General features: G+C 39.1%; 1 protein-coding gene across 2 annotated transcripts; it reads right to left on the reverse strand.

Annotated features, from left to right (window-relative positions):
• Positions 1-640: 640 nt before the first annotated feature.
• Positions 641-23,324, reverse strand: LOC134667148 (acylamino-acid-releasing enzyme-like). Of its 2 annotated transcripts, XM_063524445.1 has the most exons (14): positions 23,197-23,324; positions 22,201-22,412; positions 21,249-21,418; positions 20,473-20,621; positions 20,110-20,247; positions 17,529-17,658; positions 12,498-12,631; positions 11,973-12,150; positions 10,845-10,963; positions 10,217-10,364; positions 6,877-7,008; positions 4,015-4,303; positions 1,648-1,857; positions 641-1,349 (listed from the first exon to the last, which is right to left on the reverse strand). In XM_063524445.1, the coding sequence occupies exons 1-14, from the start codon at positions 23,215-23,217 to the stop codon at positions 1,250-1,252; spliced, it is 2,130 nt and encodes a 709-aa protein (XP_063380515.1). In that variant the 5' UTR covers positions 23,218-23,324; the 3' UTR covers positions 641-1,249. The 2 variants fall into 2 exon arrangements, with proteins under 2 accessions (XP_063380515.1, XP_063380516.1); XM_063524446.1 differs by lacking the exons at positions 641-1,349; positions 1,648-1,857; positions 4,015-4,303 and adding an exon at positions 5,908-6,224.
• Between the last annotated feature and the right edge of the window lie 453 nt (positions 23,325-23,777).

Below are 23,777 nucleotides of genomic sequence, written 5' to 3' on the forward strand. Positions count from 1 at the left end.
ATATCGATTTTGAACGCTATCGGTTAATTTCAAGGAAAGTCCCGAAAATGTTCCTAAAAGGACATCCTTCATAATGCCGTCAGAAACATGTTTCGGAACCTTTGGTAAACTCGGACACCGCTTCGGAACGCATTTGGTCAGTTTCAAAAAATGGCCTAAATAAAAAGGACATTAGGTGTACATACAGTAGACAGTAATCGTCAATCCGAATTGACGATTGAGGATTGAGGATTGACCGGTCAATTCGAATTAACGATTAGTAATCGTCAATCTTCAATCAGTAGATTTAGAATTAGTTTCGTCAATCGTCAATCGTCAATTCGAATTGATCGGTCAATCCTCAATCGTCAATCGTCAATTCGAATTGATATTTTGCCAACACTGCACACATGTCGCACCACCTGTCTAGCTAGTCTAGCGGATCATTGGGGTAGCAATTTGTATTGTTTTATTGGCCAGAGGGGTTCGGGGTCTGATGTTTGCCTACCTTAAGCGTACACACTTAAGGGTGATTTTCTTCCCCTAGTTTTATGTCCTACTTAATGTCATTTATCAAATGGTTTATAAAGGTAAGGTGCATGTTAGATTTTCGGGCCTTGGAATTATAGGACAATCCATGTAGAAATAATAAACTGATAAGAAAAACAAATATAATTTTATATAATAAAAAATATATTTAAAAATATCAAATGCGAACTTTTTACTTACTCTACAAAAAATATATCGTTATAAAATTCGTATTACACGTTATGGCAAAAATTCTGACTCGAGCGACCAAATTTTCTATTAGAAACTACTAAAACTGTAAACAAATCCCTTAAAACAAGCTTTTGTCCGCGCGCATCTTCTTAAATATATTCCAAACTTCCGTCCATTATACCAACAGTTGATTTTCGGAATAAAAAGTATCCAACGATAAATTTTAATTATTATCATCTGGGTTTAAATTTAATTGTTTAGATGTAATGTACGCATTGTAATGTTGAATTAAATATAAGATTGTCTACATTTTTAGTTATTTCCATAGGACTGATTTACATAGCTGCTTTTCCGTGCCCTTAAAGGCCTGTGCACACCGCCAGTGTGTGCGTGACGTGCACATGCGCGTGCGGCGTTGTAGTATAGGTATAGATCCTTATAAGAGACGGCACACCGCTTGCGTGACGTGTGCGTGTGCGGCTCCAACCTTTTAGCGCACGTCACACACACGCAAGCCGGTGTCCACAGGCCTTTGGTTCCAAAGTTCAGTCTAGGGTAAATGCTCCAGTAGCCAGCTGGCGCTGTTGATCAGTTGGTCCATCTCGTGCGGCAGCGACGATAGCGAGTGGTTATCATCGTACATGTACACTCTGGGGGGAAATAATTATAAATCAGAATTAACAGCAATTCAACTATATTTTTAATTTCCTCGAGGATTTTTTAGTAGCTTTGAACGAGTGCAAAAGCTGACTATACTAAAAAGGCTGACACTAAGTCCTATGGCGTTATTCATAAACGCGTCTCTGCCCTGAATAAGGTATGAGTCGTTTGTCTGTATCTGTCATTTTGACTTATGTATGTATAAGAAAAGGGTTAACCCATAATTTAACTAGATCAGGCCCGTAAAGCTTTATGAATAAGGGGGTGAAAAAACAAAAAAAAATTCACCTGGTCTCAACCCCATTAGCCTTCAGCCTCCTAGCCATCTCGAGCCCCTGATAATGCGGGACCCTCTTGTCCCCCTTCCCCAACATGAAAGCCGTGGGGGCCTTCACTTTATGTACGTGGACCAGCGGCGAACAGCGCCTCATGGTTAGCAGTTCGTCTTCCGAGGGCTGCCCTTTCTCTGTGAAGGGAAAGCCGGCTTCTACTGCACACCTGGATAAAAAAAAACATACAACCGAATTGATAACCTCCTCCTTTTGAGATTTGGAAGTCGGAACCATTTAAATATTTATTATATTCTGTTTTTAGTATTTGTTGTTTTCTTGTTTTAGCGGCAACAAAAATACATCATCTGTGAAAATTTCAGCTGCCTAGCTATCACGGTTTATGAGATACAGCCTGGTGACAGACATACAGACGGACAGTGGAGTTTTAGTAATAGGGTCCCGTTTTTACCCTTTGGGTACGGAACCCTAAATAGGGGGTTATAGTTCGTGTCATCCACGATGACGCGCAGATTAGTCAAATCTAACCTTTAATAATGTGACATTACGAGTCAAGGCACGCGTCTTCGTAAATGACACGATATATAACAAGTCGAATTAAAAAAAATTGAATGCGGTTAGGCTTTGTAAACAATTTAAATGTAGCCTTCCAAATTAAAATCTACCTTATGTAGTTGTAATAAGGTATTAATTTATACGGGAAATCACAAATATAGCCTATGGTACACCGACAAATGAAACGAATCTAACGATACTTCATAAGTACAAAGTATTTGTCAAATGTAAAATTCAGTAAAAATCGTGTGATATTCACTTTCGGTTTATTTTTAAACAGTTACTCGTCCTTGTAGGTAAACTATTCATTATACAAAATATCCACTATAGATCCTACCAACTGCGCCAAATTATATGAATACACACATAGCCACAAAATTGCATGGCCACTTTTATGAATGAATCATTCATAATGTGGCAATGCAATTTTGCAGCTCACTGCAAATACCTACATCAAAGAGAATAGAGTTAGGGGTCACAAAACCGTGCGTATTTTAGAAAACCGGTTTTTCGGGTTTTGTGAAACAGCAAAACCGGGTTTCCGGTTTTTTCGGTGATTTCGATTTTACGTATAATTTGTAAAATAAGCAAGTATTTTTAGGATCAATGGATATTAATTCTTCTACAACATATACACAATACCAGCTGGGGATATAGGAAATCTGACGCCAACGGGGAGGCGATCATGGACTGGGCAGATAGGAACAACACTGTTTTAGCCGTTTCTAACAAAAGCAAAGGGACATTCAAATCAGCTCGATGGAGAAGTGACCACAACCCGGACCTAGTCTTCACAACGAGAGCAATAAGCGAGAGCCTCAGTCGCCTCCGAGCGGTACATGCTAGCGGATTTTCGACACTCTCAATACCGCCTAGTATTAATTGTCATAGGTCTGAAAATAGCGACAGTTGAGTTGTATTATCGTGCCTAACACCACCTCGCGGAAGTTTGTTTATGCTGATGACCTGGCCCTTTGTATGTGACATAAAAAGACAACTTGGAAATGCGACAAAATACCCTGGAGAAGGACCTGGATCTAGATTAGATGACTATTTCTCTCGGTGGCGTTTGGGCCCCAGTACTTCCATGACCGAGGTGTCCTGCTTTCACCTGTGTAACAAACTGGCCAACAAAGAGTTGAGAGTAAAATTCAGGGGCAATCTTCTCCGACACAACTTCCTTCCTAAATATCTTCGAAGCATCCTGGATTGTAGCTTCAACTTCAAGGAGCACGTAAGCATCCTATCTGCAAAACTGCGCAAATAGATATAACGTTGGAGACTAAAAAGCTGTTTATTTATACAATTAGTGCGTATAATGTATTTTTTTTTTACTTATATAAAACTATAAAATCGAAAAACTCGTAAAAGCCGGTTTTATCAAAGTGGAAACCCGGTTTTTGCAATTGGCTGTAAACCCGGTTTAACCGGTTTTTTCGATTTCGGTGAAACCGGGTTTGTGACGCCTAAATAGAGCGCATGAGACGGATTGACAAAGTAAATTATGTAGCCACTGTAAATTTACTGCTATCTTTCGACAGACTATAAAACTGTTAGAACGCTACATTTGACTTTGATCCTTATTCTTTCACTGATATGTGTTAACTTATTTAATATTAATATTAACGCCATCTACTCGACTATAGGCCAAAGGTATGGTGCAATCTTTTCGAGCGATGGCGCCATAACATTCAGCCTACTCTCGAGATGGCAGTAAATGTACTGTAGCTACATAATTTACCATGACAGTAACTCTCTGTTTCAAATTCTCCTTGCTTACATTATTTTAAACACACCCACCGTCACTCACCCATCAGAATTATCAGCATAATGCCCCTTCGTGGCCATGTCTATCAAAGGATTCCTCATCACCACACTCCTAAACATCTCCGGCCACCGCCCAGCCAAATGGGCCACCAGGAATCCCCCATAGCTCCCTCCGAGCAGAGAAACGTTGTCTATGTTCCTTTCTAGCACTTCGGAGAGAGCAAGAAAGCAGTCGTCGACGTCGATTCGACCGGCGTTGGATAGTAAGCAGCGGACGCTCGCGTCTCCGTGAGCGGTCGAACCTCGGTAGTTTATGCGGAGTGAGGCAAAACCTAGGGAATATGGATATAATAGTCGCTTTCCTATGGAATATGGACATTGCCTTCATGTTGTCCTTTTCTGATAAGACTTCTCGTTTGAATGAGTATGTTGGGTTGTGTATAATTTTTTTCTCAGAACAAATTGAAACATCTGTGAACAATATCGTAAGACCGATGGAACAATAATGTTAGTGGCAATGGGAATGGAAAAGTAGACGCACTGGCAAACAAATTAAAAACAGTTTTAACTCCAGAAAACGAGCGAGCCTATACCTAACCTATTTCACTCACGAAGACAACGCCGACTTTAGCCTGACAAATAGCACTGTATTTTCAAACCATACCTAATAAACTCACCAGTCTTACATCGACATCTATATTACCGAGTTCCGACTAACGATGGCATAGTACGTCGCCATACTCTCCGTATACTGTCTACTCAGATGCGCCACCAAAAACCATGCATGCCAACCACCGGCTTACGGCTAGGAAATTTTCTTAGCATCCCCCTTTAACTTTATAATGGTGTCATCCATGGCAAACTTACAACTGCTTATTGAGCAGATTAATTTACAAAGAGCTGAATGTCGCTTTATCTACGCAGCATTGATTATATCTGAAAGAATTATTTATTAGTGACAATGGCCTATGAACTCACCAGTCAGGTATATCACTAGAGTTGAACATGCTAGCGACATCTATAACCGGGTTCCGACTAACAACAGCGTAGTAAGTCTCCGGATACTGCCCACTCAAATGCGCCACTAGGAACCCCCCATGCGAACCACCCGCTAAACATATTTTCTTAGCGTCGACGTTGAACTTAGTAATGGCGTCTTCCGTGGCTAACTTACAGTAGATTACTACAAGCTCAGTGTCACTTTATGTGAGGCAGTACATAAACTTAAATGAATGCAGCATAGATAATATCACAGCTGAAAGAATTATTTGTAAAGGTGACAATGGCCTATGAACTCACCAGTCAGGTATATCACTATAGTTGAACATGCTAGCGACATCTATAACCGGGTTCCGACTAACAACAGCGTAGTAAGTCTCCGGATACTGCCCACTCAGATGCGCCACTAGGCACCCTCCATGCGAACCACCAGCTAAGCATATTTTCTTAGCGTCGACGTTGAACTTAGTAATGGCGTCGTCTGTGGCTAACTTACAGTAGATTACTACAACCTCAGTGTCACTTTATGTGAGACAGTACATAAACTTAAATGAACGCAGCATTGATAATATCACAGCTGAATGAATTATTTGTAAAGGCGACAATGGCCTATGAACTCACCAGTCAGGTATATCACTAGAGTTGAACATGCTAGCGACATCTATAACCGGGTTCCGACTAACAACAGGATAGTAAGTCTCCGAGGATACTGCCCACTCAGATGCGCCACTAGGAACCCCCCATGCGAACCACCAGCTAAGCATATTTTCTTAGCGTCGACGTTGAACTTAGTAATGGCGTCGTCCATGGCTAACTTACAGTTAATTATTGAGCAGATTACTACAAGCTCAGTGTCACTTTATGTGAGACAGTACATAAACTTAAATGAACGCAACATTGATAATATCACACCTGAAAGAATTATTTGTAAAGGCGACAATGGCCTATGAACTCACCAGTCAGGTATATCACTATAGTTGAACATGCTAGCGACATCTATAACCGGGTTTCGACTGACAACAACATAGTAAGTCTCCGGATACTGCCCACTCAGATGCGCCACTAGGAACCCCCCATGCGAACCACCAGCTAAGCATATTTTCTTAGCGTCGACGTTGAACTTAGTAATGGCGTCGTCTGTGGCCAGCTTGCAGTCAAGTACGTCGGCTGTTCCGACACGTTTGGGCAGGAAGGTCACGCTCTGTTCGCCGGAACCCACGGAGCCGCGGTAGTTTATCAGGAGCACCGCGAATCCTGGAACAGGGTATATGCATTGTAATAGTGCATCAGATTTGGACAAATTGTAGGATTCATGGGTTTTGGCTTTTATTTATAAAATTAACCAACATTTCTTATACATGCGTTGTGAAGAAATACATAAAATAAGTATTTAAACTCGAAAACATAAAAGCGTGCATATACCCTATTTGGATAAGCGACACAACACAATAAGTGGCCTATTATTTAATTTATAACCGAAACAGAAAAACAACCAATAGCAGATTAAATAGGAAAAATAAATTATTGCATAATGCTTCGTTACCGAAACGAAAGTCTTATCAGAAAAGGACAAGATTTAAAATAAGTTTAGATTCCGCTTTAGTTAAATCTGATGATGATGATTTTTCACTGTTAACTTAGACGGGCTATGGGTCCAAATAAAAAAAATACAAAGTATAACGACTAAAGAGTATTCAAGCAATTTCGAATCAGGTTAATTTAAAAAGTACTGGATATTTTGTGGTGATGATAGGGTTAGACCAAGAAAAGTCTGCAGCGAATTTGATAGCCCTGCAAGTGTTATTCATACGTCATAATTTCATAGACGTTTGACGTTTAAAATAACACTTAATACGTGGGCTATCAAAATCGCTGCAGACTTCACGGTCTGACTCTAACAACTTACCCAACATGTTGAAGAGGGCCGCCTCCAACGAGTACGAATTAACGTAGCCGGAGTGCGGTCCGCCGTGGGGCCACACTATCAATGGCAGTTTGTCGGAGGACTTCGGAGCGAGGTACAGCGAGGTAAATGTCTCTGCACGGAAATAGTTATTTTGAAAAACCGGGAAAGTGCGAGTCGGACTCGCGCACGAAGGGTTCCGTACCATAATGCAAAAAAAGGCAAAAAAAAAGGGTCACCCATCCAAGTACTGACCCCGCCCGACGGTGCTTAACTTCGGTCAAAAATCACGTTTGTTGTATGGGAGCCCCACTTAAATCATTATTTTATTCTGTTTTTACATCAACAGAAATACATCATCTGTGAAAATTTCAACTGTCTAGCTATCACGGTTCGTGAGATACAGCCTGGTGACAGACGGACGGACGGACGGACAGCAGTCTTAGTAATAGGGTCCCGTTTTACCCTTTGGGTACGGAACCCTAATTAGGGCCAGTACAGACAAACTGCAACCCGACTGCAAATTGTATGGGAACTGCACGTCAATGTTGCAGTAGGCATGCAGTCGGAGTGCAGTTCCCGTACAAATTGCAGTCGGGTTACAGTTTGTCATTGAACCTGCGGTGCGGACATGTCGGTCATTGGCGTACAAAAATTAAAGAAAATTATAAAAGTACGGGTAGACAACAGATGGTCCTATCGCTAATGAGCTGTCTCTTCCATATAACTTTTCAGTGGGTAGTTGAAAATGTGAAATAGAAATTTGCAATAAAAACAATGAAAAGTTAACAGCACCTCTAGCACATCTTGCATCCGCGACTTAGACCGCGACTCGAGTCGCCATTCCCGCGGCTGTCAAATCTGTCGATTTCCGTAGCATAACTTGTACCCGCGACTGCAACAGCCGCGTAGAGAACTCAAAGTCGCGGCGCGACTCGTCAGTGTTACCCGGCGAAATCAAAGTCTAAACAAATCGATATTTGCAAGTGGTAACACTGAATCGGAAACCAGGGATGCGCTAAATCATTCGTTCTTTGGTGGTAAAAAATCTAGTTTTTTGTCGATGGTTAAGTTTTTCTTGTCAAAGTCAAGGAACTTTCAAATTTAATTAAATGTAATTACGGGAAAAAATATGAAAAAAATGTAAGTAATAGAGCCTTATATGCTTAATATTGATAATATTCCTTAAAATATATATTGTATAAAAAATTCTGTTTAATAAACCTTTTAAATAAAATATTTTTGTAAGTAACTATAATTAATGGAATTGCTATTATTGGTTTTGTTCTCATATTCCTGTTGTAAATTGTGGTTTTTTTTTCAGAATAAGTTCAGCATTATTCTAGACACGATTGATATGATAGCACCCAAAGGGAAATATTGTTAACAGGAACGTGCCAACGGGACCCGAAGTGGAGAGTCAGGAAAAGAAACACACTAGGCAAGCTTGTAGGTCGCAAACGCGGAGCTGTCCCCTTTTCTAAATTAACTAAGATGTGAGAAGCGCTTTAGCTTTAAGAACACCACCGACGAAGTGAACTATTAATAATAACCCTAATGGTTATGGCGTACCTATCTAAGCTGCCGCAGTAACTCTCAAATAAGTTTCATATAGTTTTTCTTGTGCCAATAATGGATGGCATGTGTGACAAATTGATATGAAAAGCTTATTTCATAGTCCTCGATGAAGTCATGACCATATTTTATTGTTTTGTTTACAAACCAATTTTCTTTCCAGGGTGATATTTAATTGTCCTACGCCGCATGTCGAAAAAAAAGGAAGAGAGAAAATACATACTTTTCAAGGGTAATAAAGAAGATTCTTACAATTTCTCTATTGTGGTTCTACATGTTAATATATATTAGGTATTTTTTATATATTTAGTCGAATATTGCAAGAATATATAGGGCAAAGCAATATACTATTAATTTAAATATTGTTTTTTTTCTCTCCTGTATTTTTACCTGAAAAGAAACAAAAATAAAGTAGGTAGGTACCTAGAACTCCATGATTAGCTCCCCAAGGCCCACTTCATACCTAATGCTGACAGCAACGTATCAGGCCCTGTCAAACATGAAGTGAAACATCTAGAACATGGGTATGATCTAGAGGAGTTTCAATATGGTAGACCATAAATGATAACCGTACCTATGCTACGCAGACTACGACATGAGCGTAACGACTCCTTCAAAATATTGTTGGTCGGCTCGGTCCAGTCACGTCACGGTATGGTGTTGGCAGGGGATGGAATGGTTTAGTGGATGATGACTGATAATATTTCATACAAAGCATGATTTTGAGCCGGAAATGATCCTGTTATAGCCACGTATTACATCATTCTGTTACAGTACGATGCAGCGGGCACAGGCCACATGTAGGTATGTTTTGTTGAAGTCGAGGAAGGTTGCAAACGGTAACTAAATATATAGTAAGAGATTGTTGAAATTAGACATCTAACCGTGATCCTAAATATGACTACTAAGACTATGGCTTACTTAATAAGTTGGATAGTTTGTTTTGAACATTTGTACCTACCCACCTCATCGGCTTCGTTTATGTACAAGCAAGCGGGCTCCGTTGTTAGGTTGATGAAAGTTTTGTGTAAGGAAGTCTTAGGATTACTTTTACAAACATACGAACCTGAATTGAAATTTAAAAATCCTACATATGTACCTAATTACTTAATTGAGTACCTACAAGCTAGCTGTTTGAAATTAAAGTTGTAAACATGGTGGGTGATGTGCTGTGGTACTTGTAGGTATCACCGTGCATAATCGATATAAGATTGCGTAAAGCGCATTTAGTGATTGTTCCATACTTCCTTATTCCTTAGGGCAATAATAATAAACTTGTTTTTAAGTTATAATTATCATGAGTTTAGTTAAAAAAGTACAAGCAAACCACCCGCGAGAGCGAGTCGCGTTATAAAGTCGCGTAGACTTCGACTCGCGGATTGACATAAAGACGAGAGAATATTTTGTCTCAAAATAGGCAGTTGTGCTACGGATTTTAGTTCAAAGTCGCGATCGTTGTCATTTTCTGACAGTGACACCTGATCGCGAGTTTGTCGCGGCTCTCGCGCGTGAGTTGTGCTGCCAACACGCGACAAGCCGCCAAGTCGCGCCGATCTGTCACTTCTCGCGCCTGTCGCGGCCAGTTGTGCTAGAGGTGCAGGTATGTAAGGACTGATTTAGACGGCGCGCGTACTCGCATGCGATTTTAGTTACATTGCGGACTGTTGGTTACGTCCAATTCGACCGACCGATCAAAACCCGCAATGTAATGAAACTCGCATGCAAGTTCTCGCATCGTCTAAATGGGCTCTGATCTGAGGGTACTTACTGACAGCATCATCCGTGTTCTCGTGCTTATGGCTCAGGTAGTGTATGGTGGAGCTGGCCAGGGATTCTGGGATCTTCACCGCTTCGCTTACGACATTCCATTTTATCTCCCCTTCCATCCCAGCGGCTGGCAATTTGCCCACGTATAACTGCAAGCATATGGCATTGTGAAAAGGTGCGAGTGTGATAAATATACAAAATAAGGAAGGCTTTATTGGGCCCTCCAGGGAAACGACTTAAAATCGTTGAGATAGCTCAATTTGTTCGAAGGTATAACTTTCTGTCATTTTCCCAAAAAAAAATAAGGTAGTTAACGTTGATCTAAAATGCCCGGTTGCGAGTTTATACCAAATTAGACAGCGAAAATGCGTGATAACCACCTGTCTTATACATGGACCAGCTAGTAGATAATAATAAAAAATATTATAGAACATTCCATGCCTATCGTGTGCGGCGCGTTATCGAAAAAAAAATCGAAGGTTGATACCAGGCTGTAGCCAGCCGCGCGCGTTAGTTGAGGACTTTGGCGGTTTGGTAAATTTAATATTTAATTTTGACTATCTTTGCTGACTCTATTATACTCGTATCTCGTCACAGGGAACTGAGGGGTTAAGTAAAAAGTCGTTTACCTGAGCCGGTGTCAGCATATCGGAGAAAGAAGCAAGGATAACATCATTCTTGACATCCAGCACAGAGAGAGAACCTTGGCGGGAGTTGGGGCAGGATATCTCAGCTATCTTGCCGTTTTCTGAATTAAAAAAAAATGGTTGCTTAATAAATATTACACCAAAGAGTGAAGTAAGTTGTAATATATTACACTATCACACTTTTGTATACCTATCAATTTCAAAATGGGCACAAGGAATAACTAAATCCGTAAAGTAGAGTCAAATATTGTAGCAGGAAATTGGACACTTAAAGTAGATTGGTGATTCGTTTTGTGATAACAGTAAAATAATTATGAGGCTAACTATGCTTTCATATCATTCTTTTTTCTCACAAGGCCCATTTTCCTTTATTTTCTCTATACCTTACAAACTATTAAATAAAAACCGAACAAGTGCGAGTCGGACTCGCCCACCGAGGGTTCCGTACTTTTTAGTATTTGTTGTTATAGCGGCAAAAGAAATACATACATCATCTGTGAAAATTTCAACTGTCTAGTTCGTGAGATACAGCCAGGCCCCAATTTCACCAGGGTGACAGGTGCGACAATTGTAAAACATCACTGTTGCTGACGTCACAGGCATCCATGGGCTACGGTTATCGCTTACCATCGGGCGGGCCATATTCCTGTTTGCCACCATCATTGAATTATTAAAAAAAAGTTTATTATATCGGAAAAAAACAGATATTTCTCTTGCTAAGTTTATGACAATTGTCACACAAGAAACACTACAATTGTAACAAAATTCCGACATATAACTCATTTCCTGTCAAGATTCACCGACAATTCTATATACAAATATATCGACTAGAAAAAATAATTCTTGTTTCACAACATAATTGTAATATACAATTGTAGCAAAATGCCTGTCATATTTGTAAGTATTTCTATAGAAAATATTTTATAAAATTGTAATATGTCACCTGTCGCTTGACAATTGTCACTGACAATTGTAGCCATGGTGAAATTGGAGCCTGGTGACAGACGGACAGACGGACGGACGGACGGACGGACAGCGGAGTCTTAGTAATAGGGTCCCGTTTTACCTTTTGGGTACGGAACCCTAAAAACCCTCAAAATACCAACTCACCAATATCAACAGTATAGGTTTTCACGTCACACACGCTGGGCGTGCTAAGCACGATCCTGGAACCGTCTTTGGTGAAGCAGTTCTTGGGAAGGCCCTGATTGTACAACCCGTGGAACGGCTTGCCATGAGCCGTGGCGATTTCCGTTTGTACTATGTCTATTATTGGTGATACTTCGCTCTGAAACAAATACAATATTTAATTTAGAATATCATAGTGCCTATCGGCCCAATTCTAGATCTATTAACTGACGTATCTTAAAGTTCGAATAGGGCAGTATGTGACCTGTGACCACGACTCCGCCATTTTCAAATTTTTCAAAAACAAAATCTTTAAAAAATCCACATAATTATCGAACATACTCAAAAATTGTACGAGAATCGGTTAAAAAATTTGACCAATGCTATGCGATGCAAAATATACGACGCAGCGACAATAAAATATTTTAGGTATCCAAGCTGAAACGGAGACCTTTGCTTAGCTCAGTCACCATGTATCTAGGTCTAGGGTCTAATCTAGGATCTTGCCTGGCCTTTCCTCTTGATGACCAAAGCGTGGCAAGCGTGGTGCGGGCCGTCGGCCGCGCGCTGTAGCCAGACCAAGTCGCCGTTTGGCCTGACACGTGGGGAGCGCACCGCCTTATTCTCCGCTGACAGTTTAGCTGTATACAAAGTGGAATATCAATTAGTACATTATTGTCGAGGCTCGGAAGTAGCTACTTGCAGGCTGAGGATTCGTTTTAAACGGACGACCTTGGGAGTCCGTTTAATTGAATCCGGAGCCAGCAAGTAGCCTTCCAGCCGAGTCGTATATAGTGCTTTTCTCAAAAATGGTGCAAGAAATATAAATATCATAGAAATATTTTACAAAAGCAACGTTCTTACGTATATATTTTCACAGAAAAAAGCCCTTGCCGCCTTTTTATTTTTTTAATAAAAAAATAGAAGTGAATTTTTCTGCCGAAAATACGCCAACCTATTTGAGACAGCTAAATAGTCGCGGTACTAATCATCTATTTGGCTGTTTAATGGGCCTGTGCCTTCATTTGATATGGCCATTTCAACTTTTAAAAAGTTTGGAACACGACAAATAATGGAATTTGTATGCAACATTGCAGTCCCAAAATCGAGACTGCAATGTTTTTAACATTTTAATTTTTGACTGACCATAAACTATGCGCTTCGCGACCTATTTTTTAGACGGCAAAGTCGACTTTGCCATCCATTTTTGAGAAAAAACTATTTTTTCTACTCGGGTACTTTTATCTGTCATTTACATAGTCACTAACGAACATATAAGGGCATACATTATTAATACTCCTTAAAAGTCTATAGTCTATTGCCCAAAAAAGCACTTGTGTCGTTTTAGAGACATTACGATACGGTAAGCTAGTGCAGGGTAGCAGGTGCCACATACTGGTACATTGCTACCAACGTGACAAACGATTGAATGCATACGGTTTTTATTAAAAAAGAAACAAATTTGTACTGAGTTCATTGCTACCAACATAATAAAAAATACTTTTATACCCTACAGCACCACGACCCTGGTGCGGTGCGGTAGTGTGTAACGGCTTTAAAAAAAACATAACATAACCATAGACATTACTCGTTTGTTTCTTGTTTTCCGCCTTTCCCGGTAATTTCTTGTTCTTTGAGTACTTTGCGTTACTATTTGTTTTGCGTTCATAAAAAGTGTTGAAAATGGACAAAGAGGACTACATTGTTTCTACACTGGAAGAAATATCCGCTGCAGCACAAGCAGCGACCGAAAATTTGTTGCCTAAGTACTAAATCTCAGCACCTATACGACAAATATTATGAGAAGTGCATTGCGTGGAGATTGGAGCACAAAACTTCGTCATTCTCTGAAAAAGTCTTTGGTGTATTTTCAAAGACTAATTGGAAGCACCGGATCAGATCTATCTTTTAAGCAAGGTTGGTATATGTTATAAAAAATTTTGATACACATTTTTAGGGTACACAGTACAACGAGCTATATTTACGTACATTTTATATTTTTGCATTGAAACTGAATATTATTTAATTCTCCTTTTTCTTGTTACAGGTTGCAGTAATATTTGGTATTATGGGTGCTTGTCGCAGACAAGAGCTACATACATACCTACTATCCAAAATTTACATTGACATTTTCATAAATAAAATTTTGTTTATAATTTTTTGTATTTTATTTAATGTTGCCTACTCATAGAAAAAGCATTGTATGCAACGTTGTATAAGTAGTCAAAAAATGCTCATGGCGTATTTATTAACAATGTTCGCCTTCGGCTCACATTGTTACCCACGCCACTCACATTTTTTGACCCCTCTTATAAAACTGTTGCATAAAATACTATATTACCCTAATAAGTAAATGAAATTAGGCATTTAATAACAATACTTCCGTGAGACACAGACGTATTAAATATATTAAGAACGCTTTTTTTATATCAAGAGCGTTTTTCGACTTAAAATACGTGAGTGACCCGTTCTTAATTAGGCATTTAGTAATCTATCTATCTATCTTCTATACATATAATAAAGCTGTAGAGGGTAGAAAGTCTGTACATGGAAGATATTTGAAAAAAAATTGGCTGGGGATACTTAGAATCGATAACAGAACACATTCCAACAGTTTTTAGAATTTTTGTCTGTTTATCTGTTTGTCTGTTTATTTGAACGCGCATCACGTGAAAACGGCTGAACGGATTTTGATGCAAACTTTACTAATCTATCGAGAAAATCTCCGGCCAGGTTATAGGCTATAAAAATTCAACCCTTAAAAAGGGGGGTAGCCACAACACTCGCTTGATTCAAGTTTGCCCCTGAATCTTATGGCGCTACTTAGGAAGGAGGGGCAAACTTTTTTCAAATATGTGCTACCACAATTGAGTACCCTGGTAAACTAACAGATGGCGCTGAATTTAATACGTAGTGACATGAATAGCCACCGAGGAAGGTTATTGCCAAATTAACTCTAAGTTTAGATGAGTGGGTACGGACATCAACAAATTTAATTGAATAATTATGCACTATTGCACTTATACTTATTGCACAGTGTCATCTTTTTCACGACTACCCAAAAAAAAGTGAGAGAGAGTGTATTGTGTTTTCAGCGTTCGTGATTGTATGTAGGTATATATTTAATTATCTGGGTTTCACTCTCTCTCACTCTTTTGCGGTTCGGCGTTAGGTCTTATGCGAGGCCTTCTGCGTTACGGCAAAGTTGATCTTCTGCCTTAATTACACTTGGGCGTGGATCCAAATCCAAGCTTTCCTCTTTTGCAGCTGGGCCTACTGCCTTGCTCACACTTCGCCAATTCAATTCTCTTGGTCAATTCCAAGCTCTGCTTTCTTGCATCTTTTATGCATGAAAACAACCTCGCTGAAATCCTTAAATATCGAGCCCTATGCGAAGCTAGGCTGATAGAAAACTGTCCCATCCCTTCTTTGTATGAAATCCTGGATTCGCGCCTGGTTGGGACTAAAAGTAAAATTGCGTTTTTTATATCGAAAAATTTTCGCGCTCGCTTCGCTCGCGTTTTTAATATCTTTCTGAGGTATGATAAAGGTGATTCGGGTGGCGACTGCAGCAGCATTCATTACTCTGTTGCAACGTTACTGTCAATTTTCGTCATAAAATGATGTGACCGATTTCCATACTAAAAGTAAAAATGTACAACTGTCTATCATATTTCTGTTCTGTTTATATTATTATATCGAAAAATTTATGCGCTCGCTTCGCTCGCGTTTTCAATCACTTTCTAAGATATGATAAAGGTGACGTTCGGGTGGCGACTACAGCAGCATTACTCTGTTACAATGTTACTGCTGCAGCACTGTCAATTTTCGTGATAAAATTATGTGACTGATTTCCATACTAAAAGTAAAAATGTACAACTGTCTATCAAATTGCGTTTTTATATCGAAAAATTTTCGCGCTCGCTTCGCTCGCGTTTTCAATTACATTCTAACCTAAGATATGATAAAGGTGACATTCGGGTGGCGACTGCAGCAGCATTAGGTACTCTGTTGCAACATTACTGCTGCGGCACTGTCAATTATCGAGATAAAATAATGTGACTGATTTCCATTCTCAGCTGTAATGCGGCAATGAACTTCACTCAATTTACCAAAAAAAATAATGTAATCTTAATGACCCTAGGGAAAGGGGGCACCATGGTCTAGAAATGCTTAGGGCATTAAAATATCTTAATCCGGCCCTGCTTCGGACTTAACCCGACGTACGTGTCGCGCTGTACGCGTTCCAAAGCCGGGCGCCTTCGACTTTCTCATACTAAAAGAGACGTACGTGACACGCTGCATGGTTACCAAAGCCGGGCGCCTTCGGCGCCCTCATACTCAAAGAGTCGGGCGTAGACCGATGTACTTGACACACTGTGCGTGTTCCAAAGCCGGGCGCCGAAGGCGCCCTCATACTCAAAGCGTCGGGAGTAGACCGACGTACGTGCTTACACGCTGTACGCATTCCAAAGCCGGGCGCCTCCGGCGCCCTCATACTCAGAGCGTCGGGCGTAACGTACGCGTTTCAAAGCTGGGCGTCTTCGGCGCCCTCATACTAAAAGAGTCGGGCGTAGACCGACGTACGTGACACGCTGTACGCTTGCCAAAGTTGGGCGCCGAAGGCGCCCTCATACTAAAAGTGTCGGGCGTAGACCGACGTACGTAATACGCTGTACGCGTTCCAAAGCCGGGCGCCTCCCTCATACTCAAAGCGTCGGGCGTAACCTGACGTTCGTGACACGCTGTACGCTTGCCAAAGTTGGGAGCCGAAGGCAGAGGCACCCTCATACCCAAAGCATCGGGCTAAGCCCGACGCACGTGGCGCGCTGTAGGCGGTCCAAGGCGGCTAGGCGACTTCGACTTTTTCATACTAAAAGAGTTGGGCGTAGTCGGACTACTATAAATCGCGCTCTAAAAAGTATGAAACAATTATTTTAAGAAATTATCATGCAGGAAATTATAAATGTTATAATTTTTTTATTAAAAAAATACAGCGTAATGTAATTTACTATTTTTTATATATTTAGCAGCTTACTGACACAAACCGAATTCCACGCGGGCGGAGCCGCGGGCACAGCTAGTAAAATAATAAATACCTTTACAAATATTGATACGGGCAACGAATCGTTATAGCTTTGGCTGCTCTAGTCAACCGTCTGCCTTATTACGTAGGCAATATGGTTCTATTAAAACTATCAAGCCAAACGGAGAAAGATAGTAAATTTTCGTCATCCTTTACACCTTCAGTAAAATACGCTAGTAAAGTTAGTACCACATAGTACTTGACTGTATTCAAAATAAATTATTTCACACCATGCAGCTCCAGAAAATTATTAGATACATAGATAGCAGTTACTTTTAAACACAATATCTATTTAATAAATCGGATAGAAATATAAAAAGTAGGTGAGTTATCAGTGACGCAACTGTATAATGTTTCATATAAATTCCATATTAGCAAATCGATTTGATTTGCCAGTTATAAAAAAGAAACTGATTTGACTAGTAGGAGAATACCCTATTATCGATACTTACTGAGCTGGCCATCCAAGGTCAAGTCGAAGATGAAGCTGGGTCGGTTGGTGCAGAAGATGAGGCCGAGACGCCGAGGCTCCGTCTCCCAAGCCACGCCCACTACGCTCTTGCCATCAGGCGCGAAGCGTACCTTCAAACGTAACACATTTATAAATATTGTTTTGGTTGAGGAAGTAAGGAGGGCAACGGCAGGCGTGGCTCACTCCGCGATTTCGTCGCTTTGCAATTTGCAACATGTAGCTACAAGTACATCCGTTCCACACCAATTTTGGTGGCTAGCGATTAGCCGCGCGTGGCGCTGTAGCCACCTAGCGGCCATATCTGTCCTGATCGTAACAGACGCGTTTTGTTAGAGAGTGAGTCTTCTGTACCTAGTAGACGTGCGCGCCGCCGCGGCGCGCCGCCGCCATAAGGAGTCAGCGCGCCGCCGCCGCCGCCGATAGTTTAAAATTCGCGCCGAGACAAAGTCCGCAAGAGTACAAATTTAAAATCAATGGTCATAAAGCGCGTGCGACGTGCCTATTAGCTTTAGCATTCCGACTGTTCCGTTTTTATTTACATTCATTGCTTGATTTATTTTAACCCTTAAATCGATAAAGTCCACTATAATGGACATCCCAAGAAAAAAAATTCTGCACCAAATATTAAAGCATAGCGTTACTTTCCTCGAATGATTGAATGATATGTTTGTCCCTTTGAATGATATGTTATTTTTAAGTATGAGTATATAAGAAAATATTGCGAACCAGTGTGAACATAAACATAATTTTTTTGACAAAGTCCTACAGGGGGCCGATTTTTGAAATTCGACCACTCGATTTCGTGTATTTTGTTAATTAATATCTCCACCACTAGGCATTTAAATTCTACTAATAGAATTGAAATCGAGTGGTTAATACCAATAGATTCCAAATTTCGATTGCACGTATTTCAAAAAATTTCATTTCGTCGTTTTCCACCGATTTTCGAGTGACGAAATCGAGTGATCGAAATTCAAAAATCGGCCCCCAGAACGCAGAACTTGCAAGGAAGCATCCGACAGACTGACATTTTACCCATATTTCATTATTTTTTTTATATGACAGTATTAAGCAGCGTTAAAATAAAACATGTAATAGGTTACTAACTGGTCTGTTTATTACGTGGCAATATGATTTACATAAAAATGTTTTTTGTTTATGGGTAAAACAAGTGTAAAAAGTGTAATGTCCAGTATTTTGCCCGTTGTAATTGACAACACGGCACTTTTGCTACGTCCAATATGTTAGACGTTGCCAAGTACGCGAAGAGAAAAATTAATAAAGTTTCTGGTATGTTAGGTGTTTCAACCCATTTAAAAAAGTCATTACTTGCCGTATTACGTAATGAACCAAATAGATAAAAAAATATTTTTATGGATTTTTTCCCTGTGGATGTGGTGTGTGTGTGTGTGTGTGCTTGTTTGTTTCCTGTTTGTGTGTGGATTTGTTTTCATCAAGAGACATACCCGATTTCATTTGAGAAATTTGTTAGGAAAATTTTGATAAGTGCATGCATTATTGTAAAAACCATTGCTTAGATGTTATTGCTTCCTAGGATAACCCACTGTTTGATTTAATGTTAAATAAATGACGTCAATGACTGGTAAAATTTTACCACATACGAACTATAAAGTTATTCCAAAAATATAAAAATAATAGGTTTACTTCAATTCATTACATAAGTTGGCATTATCAGTAAGTGTATTTCTAATTAAAAAATGCAATTATTCTATATTTATTAAAAAAAAACATGAATTGGACTAAAAAAAACCTTATGCACGTAAAGAAGGTAGTCTATACTCGGCAACGTCCAAAATACTGGACGTCTTTTCATTACGCGGCGTATATTTTTATTTACACCGATCCTGGCAACGTCCAACATACTGAAATATGTTTTTTTCATGATATTTCTACAATAAACCAAAAAAAACGACGTAACACAGTCTTTTTGAGATTTTTCCCGTGTTGATTTAAGAGTAAATCTTGGTTTCTCATTATACGTATATTGAAAAATTGAAAATCCCACGCCGCCGGCGTTACGCCGCCGCCGTGGATTTTTTCGTGGCGCGCCGCCGCCCGATTTTTTTCGACCGGCGCGCACGTCTAGTACCTAGTACTATTATTTATTCTGTGGCAACGGTGGAATTGCAGTAATTTTCAGGATAGAAAGTAGACACTTAACTATCTAGCATTTAGAGGATGGCCGACACTACCAAGATTTTAATTATTGAATACTAAGAAAGCTTGGAAGGGCGCCACTGTGACCGGTTGGCCTAGAAGTTGTTAATGTTTGACATCTACTCGTAGTTAGGTTGAAATAACCTTCAACCTTGGTTGCTTTTGCTTTCCGATGAAGGAAAACATCATGATGATATTGCTGATACATGTGTGTGAATGTGAAATCCCCAATTCGCATCGCATAGAGCCAGTGTTCACTCTCTTGTACAAGGAGGCTGATGTAGAAGAATGTCCGTGCCCAGAAGGGAGATCTCTTTATCACACTGTATGTAGGCTGATGATGAAACTTCAAAATATTAAAACAAAATTCAACATTCTGTTACCTGTCCTGGACAATAGCTTTCAGGCAGCCCCTCCAGTACGCTGAAGGCTTCAGACTCGATCTTACACACCACGACCACGGAGAGGTGCTTGCCGACCAACTGCTCGCCCCAGTCTTGTCTGTACACATACTCTTCACCCTGAAAAACAGACCACAACGTTGTTATCTAATATTTACTCTTATAAACTCGGAGAATGTATAAATATAACTGCTGTTACCTAATCTTTGTATACAATAGAGTTTTTATTAATTACTTACTAGACTAGCATCATCTTTGCCCAGCCTTTCTTTCGATACAGTTGTAGTACAACCTTAATAGTAAATACATACCTAGCATATTTATGAATTACCGAAGTACTTATACCTTTTTCGGTGCAGGATCGCCTCCACCAGATTTAGATGCATCTTCTGCTTTACTCCTCTTGATATAAGGCTCAGATTTCTTCAACTTCCTTTCAGCAACGTAAACTACCGCTGTTTCATCCTGGGACCAATCCAAGCCACCAAATTCGGCTGGAAAACAACATCAATAGTATAGGTAAAGCGAATCAAATCAACCACAAACAATTATTCAAGACAAATCAAATCAACCACAAACAATTATTATTAACCACAATTATTTTGGCATGTGATGAGTTTGGTAGTAGGTCACGCTATCTGGTTCTGATAAATATTACTTATCAAAATTTTGTGGTCATGAAAAAACACACTCAAAATTGCAAGTCACTTGATAAAACTGATATATAGTTGGTCAAACCAATTTGCCAGTCAGTAAGAACCAAAAAAAGTATACTCATCCTTTTCTTTTGGGTGCTAGTACTAGTGTAACAGTGGACGTCTTTCGGCCGGGATGATGATGATGATGACTAGTGTAAGACAAAGATTGTATGATTCTTTCTGTCTAAGATTGAAATGAGACAGTCCTTTAACAAACTATAAAAATAGATATCGTCAGGGAACACTATTCACTTCTCCACTGAGAGTTTTCTTAGTCCGATGGCATTTGCTTTCGTAAAAACTATTGATTTAAGTACATAACAATTCATGAGATTTTAGCCATGGACTTTAGACTTCGTTAGCGAGCCGTGGCAAAAAGCGAGGACAGAGCTAAGAAGATTATGATTTAACATTAAAACTTACAGTCAGCATAAACATCTCCATGTATATCCAACGCGGTGAGATCAATACAGTTAGTCAGACCCGCGTTTAGCCTCCAAATCTCTAAGTATTGCTTCTTAGTGTCCTTGTTGTCTTTTTCCTCGCGGATCACTGCTTTGAAAGTCTCTTTTGGTGACACAGCCGATAGAAGCCTGTCAATTAAGAAATAAGATAGGGTCATTCCACTGCAAGTGTTATGCATGTCACCATTTTATTGCATGGCATCCTTTTATTTATGATATTTTTCGTTATCCTTGGTGAAATGACCCTATACACAATTATGTTTTTATGCATTTTCTATGACAATAGGTTGCCATCAAGGAATGGTTAAGTTAGGAAAAAATATATGTATATGTATAAGTCATATTGTGATTATAATTACCATAAGTTAATATTTCATGCATCATGCATAATACTTATAAAACAATATTCCTACCTACAGTACCTACATACAATGCAAACAATAGTGCCACATTTAGTCTCAACAAATAATATCTATTTACAACTGCTTATAATGAGTTTTATCTCCATGTAATATTTGCACAATGAATAGTAAATGTAAGCTATTGCCAAGCAGCTTGTTCTGTGTAGACCCACTTAATAGACTATAACTATAAATTAATTACCTTACACGCAATGAATTTTAAATGCCTAAGTCTATACTCTGTATCTTTTCTGTATCTTTAGGTATTTAAATAAAAGAAAACAAAATCTATCCTCAACTGTCTTAAGGAGCCATTTGAGGGTAGATGAAAACATTACATGATCAAATAGGTAATGTAGGTTAAAGTCAGGTCGTTCAGTGACTGATCCAGCCGGCTTTGTATTTGGTTGGTTAACCAATAAATGTTATATCTACCCGAAATTTTAAAAATTATTTGTTTACTTTTATTTAAATACCATGAGATACAAACTATAGTAAAATGATACTTACTCATTACTTATATCAACTCCATAATCAGTTCTAGATATAACATTCAGATTATCGTCCAGCACATAGTTGTACAGATATTTGCTGTTCTTGCCTTTGTCGATGTTTCGCACGGACTGCACACTCGTGATCTTATTGGCTGCATTATTCAATCTCCCTCCAGTAATGGTAGGGATTTTAGACAATGTTTTGTATGCATTTACTATTGTATCAATCTGAAAATTAAATATTAAGCTACATATTATACACATATCATATAAGGCTGGGTGTAATAAAACTAGAATTAATTATATTGGGAGATATGTAATGTATAAATAAATATCTCCATTATAATGTGTAAATATCTCCAAAGAGAATATAAGCATAAGTGTTATAATGCTTGGGAACAGAGGAAGTATTGTTTAAACTGTCATATAAACAAGGTAAGAGTCTCCTCGGAATTAGAAGATAAGGATGGTACTTGCTGCTATAAAAACTAGTAATAATAGTTATGTTAAATTGTATGTAAAATTGTGTGTAAAATTTAAAGTTAAATAACTAAAACCATACCTACTTGCACACATACACACTTAAATCAGGCTAGGACAAGGTTTGTACATAGGGCAGAGAGGAGCAAATAAAATGATGCTTATTAAGAAAATGATTGTGGCCTACTCTACAGTGAAGATTTATAAATATATTATTAAAATGCACAACGGGACTTAATCGCGTATCTTAAAACTTAAATAAGCGATTAAGTCCAGTTTTGCAATTTAATAATGTTTGATAATCGTGAAAGTTTCAAAAAATATGTTGCTAGGTTATGTTTACCCAAGAGAACAAAGTATTTATGAAGTTGTCGTCGCACCTAATATCAATTAAGAAATGTATTAGTAAAGCGCTGAACATTAGTACCCTTCAATTATTATATTTACATACAGAATATGGTTCAAAATTTCAGATATTTCGTTTACTTAACTATTGGATAAATTCAATTGGAACTAAGAGATCGTTACTTACCTGGGAAGACATTTTCAACATCACACGACCACTGAAGGTATAAATAAATACTGTATGTGATATTGATAATGATAAAACTTGCTTTGTAATTAAATTTGTAACAAAGTACGGAAAGTCAGCTGTGCACCGAGCTGCCCGCCGGCTGTCAAAACAATGACAACAAATAGAACGCAACCACGCAACACAAGAATTAAATAGTATGCTTGTTTTCGACACGAACAAAACGCTGCACTGCACGCGCGATATTTCGATTTGCCTCGGTTATATGCCATGACCCATGAAGTTATGAATGTTGTGATGAATGTACATTGGTGGCAATTTAAATTTGATTTAAATTGTTTAATAAAATATATTGTTAGGTATGTTGTTAGGTATACTCTGTCAAGCAATTTCTGTCAGTAAATGTAAGCGCAAAGGGTTATCAAGCCATATAAAATTAGATATTCGCGCCTATTTAGACTGACTTACTTGTTTGACCGGCTATAGTCTGTTCGGAAAGAGAAGAGTCGTGGAATGTATTGGGCCCCATACATTCCGCGACTCTTCTCTTTCCGAACAGGCTCTAACAGTTATTATTTTAA

Source organism: Cydia fagiglandana, chromosome 9 (assembly GCF_963556715.1).
Source record: "Cydia fagiglandana chromosome 9, ilCydFagi1.1, whole genome shotgun sequence".
In the NCBI taxonomy this organism is placed as follows: Eukaryota; Metazoa; Arthropoda; class Insecta; order Lepidoptera; family Tortricidae; genus Cydia; species Cydia fagiglandana.

What these genes read in the sequence shown, in the direction of transcription:
- LOC134667148 (XM_063524445.1), bottom strand. Translation starts at nt 23,217, where the DNA reads ATGTTGAAAATGTCTTCCCAG. An exon ending in AAAGCTATTGTCCAGGACAG is followed by an intron (nt 17,659 to 20,109) that starts GTAACAGAATGT and finishes TTACGTTTGAAG; the next exon opens with GTACGCTTCGCGCCTGATGG. An exon ending in TATGCTGATAATTCTGATGG is followed by an intron (nt 1,858 to 4,014) that starts GTGAGTGACGGT and finishes TTTTTTATCCAG; the next exon opens with GTGTGCAGTAGAAGCCGGCT.